The following is a 19601-nucleotide window of genomic DNA, read 5'->3' as shown; positions in this document are numbered from 1 at the left end:
TTGTGACCTTATCCTTTAGCTTGCAAAAGTAATAAAAGGAAGAACAAGGATGCATGAGTTATAGGACAATCCTTCAGTTGAGTAAATTGGCATTTTTCCCGGCCACGTATATCCGCCACCTCCCCTTGGTTTGATCGTTGCCCGGATCCCAGAGGGCAAGCAACTCAAACGAGGCGTCCCTTCTCAACGGCGATGTCCAGGGGCAACTTATAAAGAACAACTAAAAACCCTTTTAAAAACGTTTCCAATAATCCATCAGAGTGACTGCCCGTTGTGAATAATTTCTGAGGTCATTATTTCCAAAGATAAACTTTGAGTGAAAAAAACGAAACAAAACACGCAGGCTGGGGCACGGAAGGTGAGAGTGTGCGGAAAGGAACAGCAGATGCTGGTTTAAACCGAAGACGGACGCATAGAGCGTCGTCCATTCCTTCTCTCCAGAGATGCTGCCCGTCCCGCTGAGTTACTCCACCATTTTGTGTCCACCTTCGGTTTAAACCAGCATCTGCAGTTCCTTCCTACTAATGAAAATGAAAGCAGAAGGGAGACTTTGATACCAGCTTGCAACCTTTCACATCTTAACGCACGATCTAGTCTTTGATAGCGCCACTTGAAATTAATTGCCCTGAAAGTAGCAGAGTGGCCCAGTTAAAATTTTAAGAGAAGGATTTTGAGGCTTTCACAGTTGTAGATTTATAAAATTGGACCGGAGACAGGTTCAATCTTCGAATGTTAAGCTCAGCAGCAAATTTCCTTGCCTTCTGATAGTAATAAAGTGACATTTCCCGATCCACAAGAAAATTGTGGTAGATGGTGGCGAGTCTAGTGCAGATCTTTAGCTGAGATTTCTTGCTGCCCAAATCCATGGCCGCAGCGAGGGCGAAGTGGTAGTAATTTGCTGCATCGTCTGGGTCCTGAAACACAACCAGAATATGCATTGTAGTCTAAGGCTAAGGGTCAGAAAAAATCCATTCACAAGAATCTGAACTGGCTCCACTTGGACCACACTCAGAGTCACAGAGAGGGATACAGCATAGAATCGAGCCCTTCAGCCCGCGGAACCACGCGTGCCGACAATCAACCTACTCCAATCCTACACTAATTCCAAAATTTACACAAATCAAACTTCAACAGCCTGACCGCGGGAGAAGACGGTAGGGGAAGAGAAAATACATTCTGGCCTTCCATCACAGTGAGGAGGTGACTGGAGGAGACTCACTGTGATGGATGTTTCTTTTTGTTTGGTGTTGGTTTGTGATTGTGTGTGAAATTGTTTATTTTTATTGCTCTATTGCTGGGCTGTGGGTGACCTTTCATTTCACTGCACATCTTGTATGTGTATGTGACAAATAAACTTGACTTGTATTAATCCCAAATTTTATTACTCCTGAATCCTCTTCAAATTCCCCCCAGATTTCACCACTCACCTAGACTTATTATTTTTTTACATCACAGTGTTTTGGGCGGTCATGGTGGCGCAGCGGTAGAGTTGAGGCCTTACAGCGCCGGAGACCCGGGTTCGATCCTGACTACGGGTGCTGTCTGTACGGAGTTTGTACGTTCTCCCCGTGACCTGCGTGGGTTTTCTCCGAGATCATATCATCATATCATATATATACAGCCGGAAACAGGCCTTTTCGGCCCACCAAGTCCGTGCCGCCCAGCGATCCCCGTACATTAACACTATCCTACACCCACTAGGGACAATTTTTACATTTACCCAGCCAATTAACCTACATACCTGTACGTCTTTGGAGTGTGGGAGGAAACCGAAGATCTCGGAGAAAACCCACGCAGGTCACGGGGAGAACGTACAAACTCCTTACAGTGCAGCACCCGTAGTCAGGATCGAACCTGAGTCTCCGGTGCTGCATTCGCTGTAAAGCAGCAACTCTACCGCTGCGCTACCGTGAAACTAAACTTCGGTTTCCTCCCACACTCCAAAGACGGACAGGTCTGTAGGTTAATTGGCTTGGTGTATGTGTAAATTGGCCCTAGTGTGTGTGCAGGGTAGTGTTAGTGTGCGGGGATCGCTGGTAGGCGCAGATTTGGTGGGCAGAAAGGGCCCGTTTCCGCGCTGTATCTCTAAACTAAACTGTGGCCAACTAACCCACACATCTTTGGAGTACGAGAAGAAACTGGATCACCTAAAGGAAAGATAGACACAAAAGGCTGGAGTAACTCAGCAGGTCAGACAGCATCTCTGGAGAAAAGGAATAGGTGAAGTTTTGTCGAGACCCTTCACCCCTTCTCGAGACCCTTCTAGACAACAAAACGTCACCTACTCCTTTTCTCCAAGGATGCTGTCTGACCCACTGAGTTACTCCACCTTTTTGTGCCTATCTTCGGTATCAACCAGCATCTGCAGTTCCTTCTTCCACCTAAAGGAAACCTACATGGTTACAGGGAGAACATGTAAACTTTGCGCAGATGAGGCCCGAGGTCAGGACCTAATCATAGTCTCTGGTGCTGAGGGCCAGTGGCTCGACCAACTACCACCCCCTCTCCAGGTACTTTCCCTTGCAACCACAGGAGATGCAACACCTGTCCCTATACCTCCCCCCCCCATCCCCCTCAACTCCATCCAGGACCCACAACAGTCCTTTCAGGCGAGGCAGAGGTTCACTTGCACCTCCACCAACCTCATCTACTGTATCCGTTTGTTTTCAGTGTGGACTCCTGCATATCGATGAGACCAAGAGTAGACCACCCAGTCATCTGACCATTTTGTGTCAAACCTTTTTCCATAAAAGGATTCTGTGAATCACCACGAAATGTTTACAATGCTTCATGCTTAGAGGTTGTTAGAGGCAGTGGAGGCCAATTCTCCGAATGCATTCAAGAGAGAGCTAGATAGAGCTCTTAAGGATAGCGGAGTCAGGGGGTATGGGGAGAAGGCAGGAACGGGGTACTGATTGAGAATGATCAGCCATGATCACATTGAATGGTGGTGCTGGCTCGAAGGGCCAAATGGCCTCCTCCTGCACCTATTGTCTATTGTCTATTGTTGTTGCAGATTTTAATTAATTTACAAATCTTTGACTATTAATATGATTGATTTCAAAATTATGAAAGACTATCTCAAACGTTAACTTTCGATCTTTTTAATATGCGACTTCTTCACAACACTATTGATATCGCAGGATGTTTCAACTGGTGGGAGAGTGTGGGACCAATGGTCATCGTCTCAGAATTAAAGGAGGTGAGGAGGAATTTCTTTAGTCAGAGAGTGGTGACTTCTTTGTGGAGGCCAAGTCAGTGGATATTTTTCAGGCAGAGATAGATAGATTCTTGATTAGTACGGGTGTCAGGGGGTTATGGGGAGAAGGCAGGAGAATGGGGTTAGGAGGGAGAGATAGATCAGCCATGATTGAATGGTGGAGTAGACATGATGGGTCGAATGGCCTAATTCTGCTCCTATCACTTATGACCTTATCACCTAATATCCTATAGTCAGGCCCTCTCCTCCTGTAACGGGGCAAATTAAAGACAGTTTAGAAATCGGTGTAAGACCACCTCTTCTCTAACCTAAAATGGCTGCAGCTTTAAGCAGTACTAGACCAAGTGGACCCATTGGGCCCAAATCTCTCCTGCATTGGTGTAGCACCCTCTCCTTTCACCCCCCCCCCCTCCCCTCTCCCCCTTCCCTCCTCACCTCCTCCCCCTCCCTCCCCACCCCTCCCTTCATCCCCCCCTCCCCCTCCCCTCCCCCCACTCCATCCCCCTCAAACCCCCTTATCCTCCTTCCTCCCCCTCCCTCCCTCCCCCCTCCCTCCCTAGGAGATAGATTTAAACTTTAAAATGTGAATAGCTTTAAAAATATAACACCGATTTCAATGAAACTTCTTCCATTAGCATCAAAGGGACGACGGTGAGTAAGGTGGGCCTAAAATTGTCGCGCTATCGTGTACCGTTTTGGCTGTAGTTCAGGAACAAACAAATAAACAAGAGTTTTAGTGTATAGATTGTGTCAGCACACATACATATGGCTCCATATGCTGGCTGGATGATCTGTACAGCCAGCACTTCAGAGTAGTATGCATTTCTTACCTTCAGATCATAGAACGTAATGTCCCCCAGCTGACAATAAACTTTGACGAAGTAAAGCGTTTCCTCATCAAACTCCATTGGGTGGGAGCAAAGGGAAAGTGCCTTGAGGTAGAAATGTTCAGCCATCTCACACTGACCGAGGGAGTGGTGAACTGTCGCCAATCGATGATAAGCAACGCGTTCGTTGAGTGCATCTCCTGTCAAAGAGTACATCATGTGTAGGAAGGAAATGCATGTTGACACTACATCGAAACCCTTCTTCCTGACCCGACATTCCTTCTCTCCAGAGATGCTGCCTGCCCCGTTGAGTTACTCCAGCATTTTGTGTCTACCTCAGGTTTAAACCAGTATCTGCTGTTCCTTCCTACACAAGGAAGTGCAGATGTTGGTTTAGACCGAAGATGGACACAAAAAGCTGGAGTCGTCGTTACTTTTGTTTGCATACGTTTCATTCATTTGTTCTATATCTCTCTATATCACCGTCTGCATCTCTCGTTTCCCTTTCCCGCGACTCTCAGCCCGAAGAAGGGTCTCGACCCGAAACGTCACCCATTCCTTCTCTCCAGAGGTGCTGCCTGTCCCGCTGAGTTGCTCCAGCATTTTGAGTCTACCAAAGAATACATCACTATAGAAACATAGAAAATAGATACAGGAGGAGGCCATTTGGCCCTTCGAGCCAGCACCGCCATTCATTGTGATCATGGCTGATCATCCACAATCAGTAACCCGTGCCTGCCTTCTCCCCATAATCCCTTGATTCCGCTTGCCCCTAGAGCTCTATCTAACTCTCTTTTAAATTCATATCTTATGTCTATTTCAAGAAGGCCTTGGTCACTATCATACTCAACATCCGAATCTTATGTGTAGGAAGGAACTGCAGATGCTGGTTTAAACCAAAGATAGACACAAAATGTATTTTTGTGCAACAACCAGGAGCTCAATGCTCTCAAGGCAGTGGAACTAATTGTAGACTTTCAAAGAGCTCCCCCTCCCCTCCCCCCACTCACCATTAACAACACCACAGTCACATCTGTGGAGTCATTTAAGTTCCTTGGAACCATCATCTCCAAGGACGTTAAATGGGGGGCTACCATCGACTCCACAGTCAAAAAGGCCCAACAGAGGATGTACTTCCTGCAGCAACTGAAGAAACACAATCTGCCACAGGCAATGATGGTCCAATTCTATACTGCTATCATTGAGTCCGTCCTCACCTTCTCCATCATGGTCTGGTTTGGCTCAGCCACCAAGCACCACATCCGGAGGCTGCAACGGATCGTTCGCACAGCTGAGAAGGTTGTTGGCTGCAACCTTCCCCCCATTGACGAACTGTACACTGCAAGGGCCAGGAAGCGAGCGGGCAAGATCATCTCTGACCCCTCTCACCCTGGCCACAAACTCTTCGAAGCACTTCCCTCTGGAAGGCGACTCCGGACTGTCAAAGCAGCCACAGCCAGACATAAAAACAGCTTTTTTTTCCCCACGAGTGACAGTTCTACTCAATAACCAAAGTCTGTAGTCTCTTTTTTGCTCTGGTTTATTTCCACCCGCATGTTTAGACCGTAATGTTGTATCCTTATTGTTTTGATGTGGTTATGCCTTATTCTTAATTGTTAACTGTGTGTTTGTGTTGTCGTTTGTGAGCGGAGCACCAAGGCACATTCCTTGTATATGCACATACTTGGCAAGCAAATAAACAAATAAATAAATAAATAGATAGATAGATAGATAGATCCGTCCGTCCGTCCGTCCGTCCGTCCATCCGTCCATCCATCCATCCATCCATCCATCCATCCATCCATCCATCCATCCCTATACATCCAATCTGATGTCAATTCCAGATAGCTATAGCCCCCCGATGTCATGTTTTCCAATTTGGAGGGGTTCGGAGGGGTTAGGGCAAGCAGAAGGGGAGCAAGGCGGCAGTGGTTTGGGCGAGCAGAAGGGGAGCAAGGCGGCAGTGGTTTGGGCAAGCAGAAGGGGAGCAAGGCGGCAGTGGTTTGGGCGAGCAGAAGGGGAGCAAGGCGGCGGTGGTTTGGGCAAGCAGAGGGGAGCAAGGCGGCGGTGGTTTGGGCGAGCAGAGGGGAGCAAGGCGGCAGTGGTTTGGGCAAGCAGAAGGGGAGCAAGGCGGCGGTGGTTTGGGCGAGCAGAAGGGGAGCAAGGCGGCGGTGGTTTGGGCGAGCAGAAGGGGAGCAAGGCGGCAGTGGTTTGGGCGAGCAGAAGGGGAGCAAGGCGGCAGTGGTTTGGGCGAGCAGAAGGTATCAATGAAGGGAGACAAAGAGCAACAAAAAGAAAAAGCAAGGGACAAATGAAATAATTTCTAAAAACGAATGGTAGAGAAATAGCAGAGAAATACAAATCAGTATGACAGCCCACTGTTGGAATCTGATGAGAGGATTATCATAACATATGATGAGTGTTTGTCAACACTGGGCCTGTACTCGCTGGAGTTTAGTAGGTTGAGGGGGGACTTCATTGAAACTTACAGAATAGTGAAAGGCATAGATAGAGTGGATGTGGAAAGGATGTTTGCAGTGGTGGGAGAGTCTAGGACCAGAGGTCATAGCCTCAGAATTAAAGGGCACTCTTTTAGAAAGGAGGTGAGGAACGTCTGAAGAAGGGTCTCGACCCGAAACGTCACCCATTCCTTCTCTCCCGAGATGCTGCCTGACCTGCTGAGTTACTCCAGCATTTTGTGAATAAATACCTTCGATTTGTACCAGCATCTGCAGTTATTTTCTTACAGGAACTTCTTTAGTCAAATGGTAGTTCATCTGTGGAACTCATTGCCACAGAGGGCTGTGGAGACCAAGTCAGTGGATATTTTTAAGGCAGAGATAGACAAATTCTTGATTAGAACGGGTGTCAAGGGTTATGGGGAGAAGGCAGGAAAATTGGATGGGGAGGCAGAGGTCAGCCATGATTGAATAGCGGAGTAGAATCGATGGGCCAAACGGCCTCATTCTACTCCCATAACTTGTGAACGTGAAATTAACAACAAATTAAAGACAATTTGTGATTATTTTGTTTTCCACCGGTGGATCACACCAGGAGAAATATGTTCTGATTTGTGGGGTAGCACCCTTGATGAACAAAACAAAACCCTGCTCACGTAAAACGTTGGTAAACTCACAGTTTAAATGTTCACACAATGATAGGGATTGTACTGCAATACCTACGGTTCAACGTATTCATTGGGATGTCTGGACATGCTAAAATACAAATCTTGCTTTTCTTTTTATAATTGCTCTAATGAAAAATTCCTCTTCTAACTTTCTGGTGGTTACTTTCTACAGCACACACGTGCAATACAATACAATAGATAATAGGTGCAGGAGGAGGCCATTCGGCCCTTCGAGCCAGCACCGCCATTCAATGTGATCATGGCTGATCTTCCCAATCAGTACCCCGTTCCTGCCTTCTCCCCATACCCCCTGACTCCGCTATCCTTAAGAGCTCTATCTAGCTCTCTCTTGAATGCATTCAGAGAATTGGCCTCCACTGCCTTCTGAGGCAGAGAATTCCACAGATTCATAACACTCTGACTGAAAATGTTTTTCCTCATCTCAGTTCTAAATGGCCTACCCCTTATTCTTAAACTGTGGCCCCTGGTTCTGGACTCCCCCAACATTGGGAACATGTTTCCTGCCTCTAACGTATCCAATCCCTAAATAATCTTATACGTTTCGATAAGATCTCCTCTCATCCTTCTAAATTCCAGCGTATACAAGCCGAGTCGCTCCAGTCTTTCAACATATGCATCCCTTTGTGACATTCATGTCAAACTGTGGTTTGTGGATGTACACCTATTATAGGTCATATTAAGCTGACTGTAGCACTTCATTTACCGTCCAATAGATGGCAATGCTCAGCCATTAAGACTGGAGCGACTAGGCTTGAAGACACTGGGATTTAGAAGGATGAGAGGGGATCTTATTGAAACATATAAGATGAAGAGATTGAACACATTAGAGGCAGGAAACATGTTCCCAATGTTGGGGGGGGGGGGGGCAGAACCAGGGGCCACAGTTTAAGAATAAGGGGTAGGCCATTTAGGACGGAGATGAGGAAAAACCTTTTCAGTCAGAGAGTTGTAAATCTGTGGAATTCTCTGCCTCAGAAGGCAGTGGAGGCCAATTCTCTGAATGCATTCAAGAGAGAGCTAGATAGAGCTCTTAAGGATAGCGGAGTCAGGGGGTATGGGGAGAAGGCAGGAACGGGGTACTGATTGTGAATGATCAGCCATGATCACATTGAATGGCGGTGCTGGCTCAAAGGGCCGAATGGCCTACTCCTGCACCTATTGTCTATTAAGATCAATTGTCAAAAGCTCCACCTGTTAGGCCAATGTCACAGGCTTGTTTGAAATGGGCCTGCACTGATCAGAGTCCAGTCCACATAATAAAAGAGAGAATCTCTAATCCAGGCATCCCCACTACCTGAAAATTTTAGTTTTAGAGATACAGCGCGGAAACAGGCCCTACGGCCCACCGGGTCCGCAATGACCAGCGATCCTCACACATTAACACTATCCTACACACACTAGGGACAATTTACACTTATACCAAACCAATTAATCTGCAAACATGTGCATCTTTGGAGCGTGTGAGGAAACCGATGATCTCGGAGAAAACCCACGCAGGTCACGGGGAGAACGTACAAACTCTGTACAGACAGCACCCGTAGTTGGGATGGAACCCGGGTCTCTGGCGCTGCATTCGCTGTAAGGCAGCAACTCTACCGCTGCGCCACCTCGATTTTGAAATTGAACAATTTCGGAATTGTAATAGATGTGAACTGAATGTGCGATTTCCCCCTTCATTTTAATTGCCGCTCTCCCTTCCCCCCCCCCGTCACAGTACGAGTTTAATCCAATTTTTAAATCTATTTCTTTGCACTGCATTGTGGATGCACATCTGTGGGGTTAAAAATCCAGCAATATAACCAGAATCTTCATTGTGAAATATTTCATTCTCGTGCTAAAATCGTGATGCTTCTCGGCTGTTCAAGAATTAATTTAGCTTAAATTGCAATCCATGGAAACGTTACAGAGAGAAACGGAAAGAAAGGCAATGGCTTACCAAGGGTCATGCTGAGCATCAAAGACGTCTGGGCATATTTGAGGGCTTCTGAATGCATGCTCACTTGCAGCAGAATCTCAGCCAGTTTGTTGCAAAGCCTGAGCTCCACCTTCATGTTTTTACTTTGATGAGCAAGTGGAAGGGCTTGATCCTGTCAACACACATTTACAGTCTGGAAGCTTGCTTGTTCAATGGATTAATTAATTTTAATCTTAACAGTAAAAACAAACAATATTAATAACAATTTTTTTTAAATCACTAATGCTTGGAAAGGAAAATGAAAATATTGGCTGGATTTCTTTTAAATATCTTCAAATTTGTTTTTAAATTTTATGCTAACAATTAAATCCTTACTTCTAACGACGGCACGGTGGCGCAGCGGTAGAGTTGCTGCCTTACAGCGAATGCAGCGCCGGAGACTCAGGTTCCATCCCGACTACGGGTGCTGTCTGTACGGAGTTTGTACGTTCTCCCCGTGACCTGCGTGGGTTTTCTCCGAGATCTTCGGTTTCGTCCCACACTCCAAAGACGTACAGGTATGTAGGTGAATTGACTGGGTAAATGTAAAAAATGTCCCTAGTGGGTGTAGGATAGTGTTAATCTGCGGGGATCGCTGGGCGGTGCGGACTCGGTGAGCCGAAGGGCCTGTTTCCGCACTGTATCTCTAAATCTAAAAAAAAAAATCTAAATCTAAATAATCTAAAGCTCAAAGTCAATCTGAAGTTCAAGACAAAACAAACTGCTATGATAATAAATTGCAAGGGGAACCATTGTAAATTCTACTGCTTCAGTGTTTAATGTAAGTGGTGGATTTTGCAAAACCGAAAGTAACAAAACTGAATCCAAACGACATTCATTTTTAGGTGTGGATTTGTTATTGTCGTATGTATGAGGTACAGTGAAAAGCTTTGTTTTACATGCTATTCATTCAAATCTGAAAATACTATCCATAAATACAATTAAGCCAAACTTGAGTGTAATTGGTGGGGCAAAGTGACGGCAGAATTTAGTTCTGAGCATCGTTCTGCACCAGTTCCAGAGACAAGGTCCAATGCCCCTAATGGGGTTGATGTGAATCCGACCGTACCCTAGCTCAGTGCTTCTTAAACTATTCCAGTGTCATTCACCCTTGAGTCTTTATCGCAAAATTTCAATCCCCCTTGACTAAATTTTCTTATGGTTTTTTTGTTGTTGTAATTTTCGTCTTATTCTCCCTTGTGAGAAAACATATATATAAATATCTGAATAAATTAAAGTCATTCACCCCTCTAGTTTCATTCACCCCAAAATAATTTCGTTCACCCTTGGGTGAACCAGTCACCAGTTTCCAAAGCAGCGGTCTAGATGACGGAAGGACCATTCCCTTTGGACAATTGAGGGTGGGGGGGGGGGGGGAGAACAAAGGACAATGGTGACCCAGCGTGGGGGGAACTGCTGTGGGGGAGAACAAAATGAGGAGCCGGTGGGCTTTGTACCTTTGTCAGCGCCGTAGGTGGCCGCTATTTGTATACATTGGGTTTGTAAGCAACAAATCTCACTGCGCCTCGTCACATGTGACAATAAAGTATTCCATTCCATTCTCGAATTTTTTATATGCAATTCCATCATGATAACAGAGCTGTTCCTGAGTCTGCTGAGGCATTATTTCAACCTTCTCTGTACCATCTGCCAGACAGGAGCCGGGAGAAAGAGGAATGACCGGGTCTGGGGTGAGTCTTTGATTATTTAGGCTGCTTTTCAGAGGCTGCATGAGGTGCAAATGGAGTCAATGTGGTGGCTCCGGACTACAATCACAAATAGGACTGCGTGGAACTTAAAAAGCTGTTGCAATTTTTATTCGCCACTCTAAACAACGAGGTCAAGGCAATGGGGCATCAGGTCAAGAAATCAGGCAGCAAAGCCAGTGGTTCACACCATCCAACGCCAATTAATGGAATATTCTCTTGGCCACAAAATAAGAGCCATCTTTCTGGGTTGGGGCCTGGCTGGGGCCTGGCGGGTTGGACGGAGGAGGGGCGGATGGAAGCGTTGGGCCGACGGAGCCCGTGGCTGGGACCCAGGTCAGCATCACGGAGGCGTGAAGTGGGGCGTCGACAGCGGTGAGGCCTCGGCGGTCGACGGTCAATGAGAGCGTGGAGGGCCGACGTGACGGAGGGACGAACAATGGAGGACCCGGCGAGAGGGGACCGCAGTGAGTGGGAGGGGGGGAGAACAAAGGACAATGGGGACCCAGTGTGGGGGAACCGCTGTGTGTGTGTGGGGGGGGGGGGGGGGGGTGGACAAAAGGAGGAGCCGGCGTGTTTTGTAACTTTGCCTGCGCCATAGGTGTAAGAAAATAACTGCAGATGCTGGTACAAATCGAAGGTATGTATTCACAAAATGCTGGAGTAACTCAGCAGGTCAGGCAGCATCTCAGGAGAGAAGGAATGGGTGACGTTTCGGGTCGAGACCCTTCTTCAGACTGATGTCAGGGGGGCGGGACAAAGGAAGGATATAGGTGGAGACAGGAAGACAGTGGGAGATCTGGGAAGTGGGAGGGGAAGAGAGGGGCAGAGGAACTATCTAAAGTTGGAGAAGTCAATGTTCATACCGCTGGGCTGCAAGCTGCCCAAGTGAAATATGAGGTGCTGTTCCTCCAGTTTCCGGTGGGCCTCACTATGGCACTGGAGGAGGCCCATGACAGAAAGGTCAGACTGGGAGTGGGAGGGGGAGCTGAAGTGCTCAGCCACCGGGAGATCAGGTTGGTTAAGGCGGACCGAGCGCAGGTGTTGAGCGAAGCGATCGCCGAGCCTGCGTTTGGTTTCGCTGATGTAAAGAAGTTGACATCTAGAGCAGCGGATGCAATAGATGAGGTTGGAGGAGGTGCAGGTGAACCTCTGCCTCACCTGGAGGTGGTCGCTATTTGTATACATTGGGTATATATGCAAGCAAAGAATCTCACTGTGCCTCGTCACATGTGACAATAAAGTATTCCATTCCATTCTCGATTTTTTAAGATACAAGTCGATCATGTGGGAAGACCTGTATCTGGGGGATGTGATGAATGGATCTAGTCTTTAACAATAAAATTTGGAAACAAATAAAGACCAAAAATGGATTCCCAGTATTCTCGGTTACCAAAAACTCTGGAACAATGGGGAAGATTTAAAAACAAAAAGGGTTGTGACAATATTGATTAAGGATGACATCGCAACTCTACATAAAACTAACGAGCAGACACTTGCTACCTGTCGCGGGCAGAAGCATTTACTGTTGACCTCTGTGGAGAGCATGAACTTCCATGGATCTGCCACTATTGACGTAAACACAACCCACTATCCAATATAATCAAGGTCTCATACAGCAGCAAGGCCTGTGTAAATTTGTTTTTAGTTTAATTTGGAGATACAACGTGGAAACAGGCCCTTCCGCCCCACCGAGTCCGCACCGGCCAGCGATCCCCGCACGCTAACGCAATCCTACACGCACTAGGGACAATTTCTACATTTATACCAAGCCAATTAACCTACAAACCCGTGTGTCTTTGGGAGTGTGGGAGGAAACCGGAGCACCCGGAGAAAGGGGGGGGGAACGTACAAACTCGGAACAGACAGCACCCGTAGTCGGGATCCAAACCGCTGTCAGGCAGCAACTCTACCGCTGCGCCACCGTTCTGCCCCTTGCACAGCATGTTGGCATGGCATGATGAGGATAATGCAAACCCTGCCCACAAAATGGCTGAACGATTCAACAGGTAATCCATACCCACAGGCTTAGTCAACAGCCACATCTTTGAACAAAAGCAGACCTAATTCTTGATGGAGGCTTAATATATTCTCAGACAAACATGTTTTCACACAGAGAACGTGTAGGAAGGATTTATTCACAAAATGGTGGAGTAACTCAGCAGGTCAGGCAGCATCTTGGGAGAGAAGGAATGGGTGACGTTTCGGGTCGAGACCCTTCTTCAGACTGATGTCGGGGGTGCGTCACCCATTCCTTCTCTCCCGAGATGCTGCCAGACCTGCTGAGTTACTCCAGCATTTTGTGAATAAATCGATTTTGTACCAGCATCTGCAGTTATTTTCTTAAACGTGTAGGAAGGAACTGCGGATGCTGGTTTAAACTGAAGATAGACACAAAATGCTGGATCAACTCAGCGGGACTGGCAGCATCTCGGGGGGAAAGGGAATTGGTGACGTTTCGGGGTCGAGACCCTTCTTCAGAGTCAGGGGAAAGGGAAACGAGAGATATAGACGGTGATGTAAAGAGATGTAGAACAAACGAAGGAAAGATGTACAAAAAAGTGACAATGATAAAGGAAACGGGCCATTGTTAGCTGTGTGCCAGGTGAGAACGAGTAGACAATAGACAATAGGTGCAGGAGGAGGTCATTCGGCCCTTCGAGCCAGCACCGCCAATTCAATGTGATCATGGATGATCATTCTCAATCAGTACCCCATTCCTGCCTTCTCCCCATACCCCCTGACTCCGCTATCCTTAAGAGCTCAATCTAGCTCTCTCTTGAATGCATTCAGAGAATTGGCCTCCACTGCCTTCTGAGGCAGAGAATTCCACAGATTCACAACTCTCTGACTGAAAAAGTTTTTCCTCATCTCAGTTCTAAATGGCCTACCCCTTATTCTTAAACTGTGGGCCCTTGTTCTGGACTCCCCCAACATTGGGAACATGTTTCCTGCCTCTAACGTGTCCAACCCCTTAATAAGATCTCCTCATTCTTCTACAGACAATGAGACTCAACAAGAAGACTTTGAAGCTTGGGTGGGGGGATGGAGAGAGAGGGAGTGCAGGGGTTACTTGAGAGTTCGAGAAATCAATTTTCATACCACTGGGTTGTTAGCTGCCCAAACAAAAATATGAGATGCTGTTCCTCCAGTTTGCGTTTAGCCTCACTCTGATAATGGAGGAGGCCGAGGACAGAAAGGTCAGTGTGGGAATGGGAAGGGGAATTGAAGTGTCTGGTTGCCGGGAAATCAGGTAGGTCCAGGCGGGCTGAGCGAAGGTGAAATGCAGAGAAATGGGAATTGGACCGAAGATTTGCCCACAACTCCTTTCCAATTGATCTCACAAAGGTAGAACCTCAAGGGTTTCAGTTGCGTGCCAAAGCTGGCCCTTGATTTGAGTGATCAATTCTACTCCCATCACCCCGTTCCACTGGAATGTCAGATTTAATACTTTGAGAAAACGTTAGAGGTACTTACCCTGTAGAATGGTATGGCTTTTTCTCGGTCCTTTGACCCATTAAAGAACACATCTCCGGCAGATTCCAAAATTGTCATTGCAAACTCCAGTCTTTCTGTGTTCAGAGCAGCCTCTTGGGCAACCTTAAATTTGTGATCACAATTTTACGCACATCATTATTACACAAAGCAAATCGCAGGATATTGACAAGAAATATCCTCACGTTCAAGTTGGGCTAATCGACTTTAAGTCACAAGAATGAATTGTATAGGGAAGAAAAACTGCAGATGCTGGTTGAAATCGAAATGCTGGAGTGAGGCTAAACTCAGCGGGTCAGGCAGCATCTCGGGAGAGAAGGAATGGGTGACGTTTCGGGTCGAGACCCTTCTTCAGATTGATGTCAGGGGAGGGGGCGGGACAAAGATAGGATGCAGTCGGAGACAGGAAGACCAGTGGGAGAACTGGGAAGGGGGAGGGGAAAGAGAGGGACAGAGGAACTATCTGAAGTTGGGAAAATTGTATCATCGTTATTGATGAAACGCTGGGAGAGAATCATCATCATGTTGCCTTTCTCAGTATCTGCATTGGTAATATTAATAACTTCAAATTTGGACCAACTCTACGAGAAAACATACATTACTGCTAGGTTGAAGCTGAATTTTCTTTACCTGGATGTACAGATCCACCAATTCATTCTGTCCCAGAATATAATATATCTTCCCAGCCTGCAGCCAAGCATAAGCCTCCTTCTCTTTTTTCTTCAGATCAATAAAGATTCTAAGACTTTGTTTGGTGTGCTCCAATGCTGTTCTGAACGCCCTGTGTTTATAAGAGAAAGACTTCACTAGAGGGCTGGGGTTGGGGCAGTTATTTCAATTTGACGTAACAATCGACAAAAGGAGATGATACCGACCATGCTTTCCCGGGCCTTGTACACAGCACACATGATTCAATATATTTTCATAGGGTGGTGAAGAAACTCAGCGGGCTGGGCAGCATCCGTGAGGGAAATGGACAGTTGATGTTTCAGGTCAGACCCTTCACTTGGACTCACAGATCTTCAGTCTCTTGTGTCTCCTCCAACACATGCAGTCTCGGTCCAGGTAAAGCTCCTGGTCTGAAATGTCGACTGTCCAATTTCCCAGCTCAGATCCTACCTGACCATAGAAACATAGAAAATAGGTGCAGGAGTAGGCCATTCGGCCCTTCGAGCCTGCACCGCCATTCAATATGATCATGGCTGATCATCCAACTCAGTATCCCGTACCTGCCTTCTCTCCATACCCCCTGATCCCTTTAGCCACAAGGGCCACATCTAACTCCCTCTTAAATATAGCCAATGAACTGGCCTCAACTACCTTCTGTGGCAGAGAATTCCACAGATTCACCACTCTCTGTGTGAAAAAAAACTTTCTCATCTCGGTCCTAAAAGACTTCCCCCTTATCCTTAAACTGTGACCCCTTGTTCTGAACTTCCCCAACATCGGGAACAATCTTCCTGCATCTAGCCTGTCCAACCCCTTGAATTTTGTAAGTTTCTATAAGATCCCCCCTCAATCTTCTAAATTCCAGCGAGTACAAGCCGAGTCTATCCAGTCTTTCTTCATATGAAAGTCCTGCCATCCCAGGAATCAATCTGGTGAACCTTCTCTGTACTCCCTCTATGGCAAGAATGTCTTTCCTCAGATTAGGAGACCAAAACTGTACGCAATACTCCAGGTGTGGTCTCACCAATGCCCTGTACAACTGCAGCAGAACCTCCCTGCTCCTATACTCAAATCCCCTCGCTATGAATGCCAACATACCATTCGCTTTCTTCACTGCCTGCTGCACCTGCATGCCTACTTTCAATGACTGCTGTACCACGACACCCAGGTCTCGTTGCATCTCCCCTTCTCCTCATCGGCCACCATTCAGGTAATAGTCTGCTTTCCTGTTCTTGCCACCAAAGTGGATAACCTCACATTTATCCACATTATACTGCATCTGCCATGCCTTTGCCCACTCACCTAACCTATCCAAGTCACGTTGCAGCCTCCTAGCATCCTCCTCACAGCTAACACTGCCCCCCAGCTTCGTGTCATCCGCAAACTTGGAGATGTTGCATTCAATTCCCTCGTCCAAATCATTAATATATATTGTAAATAGCTGGGGTCCAAGCAGTGAGCCTTGCGGTACCCCACTAGTCACTGCCTGCCATTCTGAAAAGGACCCGTTTATTCCTACTCTTTGCTTCCTGTCTGCCAGCCAGTTCTCTATCCACATCAATACTGAACCCACAATACCGTGTGCTTTAAGTTTGCATACTAATCTCTTATGTGGGACCTTGTCGAAAGCCTTCTGGAAGTCCAGATATAACACATCCACTGGTTCTCCCTTATCCACTCTACTAGTTACATCCTCGAAAAATTCTATAAGATTCGTCAGACATGATTTACCTTTCATAAATCCATGCTGACTTTGTCCAATGATTTCACCACTTTCCAAATGTGCTGCTATCCCATCTTTAATAACTGAGTCTAGCATTTTCCCCACTACCGATGTTAGACTAACTGGCCTGTAATTCCCCGTTTTCTCTCTCCCTCCCTTTTTGAAAAGTGGGGTTACATTAGCTACCCTCCAATCCTCAGAAACTACTTCAGAATCCAAAGAGTTTTGAAAAATTATCACTAATGCATCCACTATTTCTGGGGCTACCTCCTTAAGCACTCTGGGATGCAGCCTATCTGGCCCTGGGGATTTATCGGCCTTCATCCATTCAATTTACCTAACACCACTTCCCGACTAACCTGGATTTCACTCAGTTCCTCCATCTCATTTGACCCCCGGTCCCCTGCCATTTCCGGCAGATTATTTATGTCTTCCTTAGTGAAGACAGAACCAAAGTAGTTATTCAATTGGTCTGCCATGTCCTTGTTCCCCATGACCAATTCACCTGTTTCTGACTGCAAGGGACCTACATTTGTTTTAACTAATCTTTTTCTCTTCACATATCTATAAAAGCTTTTGCAGTCAGTTTTTATGTTCCCTGCCAGTTTTCTTTCATAATCTATTTTCCCTTTCCTAATTAAGCCCTTTGTCCTCCTCTGCTGGACTCTGAATTTCTCCCAGTCCTCTGGTAGGCTGCTTTATCTTGCTAATTTGTACGCTTCATCTTTTGTTTTGATACTATCCCTAATCTCCCTTGTTAGCCACGGATGCACTACCTTCCCTGATTTATTCTTTTGCCAAACTGGGATGAACAATTGTTGTAGTTCATCCATGCGGTCTTTAAATGCCTTCCATTGCATGTCCACCGTCAACCCTTTAAGAATCAAAGCTGAGTTTCTCCAGCAGATTTGTTTGGAGAAACAGTGTGGAAACAGGCCCGTTGGCCCACCGAGACCACGCTGCCCACAGATCACCTGTTCACACCAGTTCTATGTTATCTCACTTTTTCTCCACATTTCCTACATGAGGGGAAACTTCGGGAAGCCGAGTGACACGCACATTATTGCCTGAAGAATAATAGACAATAGACAATAGGTGCAGGAGGAGGCCATTCGGCCCTTCGAGCCAGCACCACCATTCAATGTGATCATGGCTGATCATTCTCAATCAGTACCCCATTCCTGCCTTCTCCCCATACCCCCTGTTTCTTCCTACAAAAATGTTTTCTTCCTACAAAAATTAGGAAGAGGATCGTTTTGGCTCTATCTAGCTCTCTCTTGAAAGCATCCAGGGAAATGGCCTCCACTGCCTTCTGAGGCTGAGGCAGAGAATTCCACAGATTTACAACTCTCTGACTGAAAAAGTTTTTCCTCATCTCCGTTCTAAATGGCCTACTCCTTATTCTTAAACTGTGGCCCCTGGTTCTGGACCCCCCCAACATTGGGTACATGTTTCCTGCCTCTAACGTGTCCAATCCCTTAATAATCTTGTATGTTTCGATAAGATCCCCTCTCATCCTTCTAAATTCCAGTGTATACAAGCCCAGTCGCTCCAGTCTTTCAACATACGACAGCCCCGTATGTTGAAGGCCAATGTGCCAAAAGCCTCTTTACCTGCGATCACCTTCAAGGCACCCTTCACCTGCACTCCTAGATCCCACTACTCTACAACACTCCCCAGAGCCCTACCATTCACTATGTAGGCCCTGCTCATGTTAGACGTCCCCAAAATGCAACACCTCACGTTTCTCTGTATTAAATCCCATCAACCCACCTGGCCAATTGATCAAGAACCTACAGCAATTTTTCACAGCCATCTTCACTCTCTGCAAAACCACCCACTTTCGTATCATCTGCAAACTTGCTAATCTTGCCGTGTATGTTCTCATCCACATCATTGATTTTGATGACAAACAGTTACGGGCCCAGCATCAAACCCGGAGGCAAACCAATATTCCCAGGCCTCCAGTCCGTGGGGAAGCAACCTTCCACCCTCGCCCTCTGCTTCCTTCCTGCTTACCCTTACCCCCACTCAAGAGATTAAGAAGGTGCCGATTACAGTGGGGATTGTAATACCAAGTCCTATAAGCTCAACTGAACATGGGGCCACTTTTCTATCCGTGTGTTCAAATTCTATTCAGTGTCTTTACCTTTCAGTTCCCAAGTTGAGGTACAGTTGACTGGTGTTTTGCAGAACATGGCCCTCGAGTTCCTTGTTTGCCAACTTACGGGCTAGGTAAAGCAGAAATTCATTGTAGACAATACACTGGGCTTCATTTGGTCGGATAGAACTGTAAAATTGGCACAGCAACTGAGTAACTTGTACTTGGCCTGAATTTTAAAAAAAAGAAACATTTAAACAGAAATTATATGCGCTGTTTGAGGCACAGTCGTGGCATAATTAAAGAAATATCATTTAAGATAGAACCAGACAATCTCTCCTTCAAAAATAATTTCTCTAGTTCATTGCATTAAACAAAATTAGATTTTTTAGAAATGTATTCGGGCAACATTGAGCATCAAGTAATTTAGCGGCAGGAATCAACAACCTGAAACAATTTATTTGAATTAGCAGGCGACTCGAAGTGTACTAAACACTGGAATTTAGAAGGATGAGAGGGGATCTTATCGAAACATATAAGATTATTAAGGGGTTGGACACGTTAGAGGCAGGAAACATGTTCCCAATGTTGGGGGAGTCCAGAACCAGGGACCACAGTTTGAGAATAAGGGGTAGGCCATTTAGAATGGAGATGAGGAAAACCCTTTTCAGTCAGAGAGTTGTGAATCTGTGGAATTCTCTGCCTCAGAAGGCAGTGGAGGCCAATTCTCTGAATGCATTCAAGAGAGAGCTAGATAG

At 46.3% G+C, this 19601-nt stretch overlaps 1 protein-coding gene across 1 annotated transcript in view; it reads right to left on the bottom strand.

The window, feature by feature from the left end:
* Nucleotides 1-630: 630 nt before the first annotated feature.
* sh3tc1 (SH3 domain and tetratricopeptide repeats 1) overlaps nucleotides 631-19601 on the bottom strand; it is a 67025-nt gene continuing 48054 nt past the window's right edge. The window contains exons 11-16 of the mRNA XM_078412839.1: nucleotides 18892-19072; nucleotides 14981-15131; nucleotides 14333-14455; nucleotides 9132-9282; nucleotides 4051-4247; nucleotides 631-914 (exon numbers count right to left, since the gene is read on the bottom strand). Coding sequence (XP_078268965.1) covers nucleotides 657-914; nucleotides 4051-4247; nucleotides 9132-9282; nucleotides 14333-14455; nucleotides 14981-15131; nucleotides 18892-19072 — 1061 coding nt within the window. The 3' untranslated portion in view covers nucleotides 631-656. The remainder of the gene's footprint in view (nucleotides 915-4050; nucleotides 4248-9131; nucleotides 9283-14332; nucleotides 14456-14980; nucleotides 15132-18891; nucleotides 19073-19601) is intronic.

Source organism: Rhinoraja longicauda, chromosome 1 (assembly GCF_053455715.1).
Source record: "Rhinoraja longicauda isolate Sanriku21f chromosome 1, sRhiLon1.1, whole genome shotgun sequence".
Classification (NCBI taxonomy): Eukaryota; Metazoa; Chordata; class Chondrichthyes; order Rajiformes; family Arhynchobatidae; genus Rhinoraja; species Rhinoraja longicauda.
The sequence above is the reverse complement of the archived record's forward strand: the minus strand, read 5'-3'. Positions and strand labels throughout refer to the sequence as shown.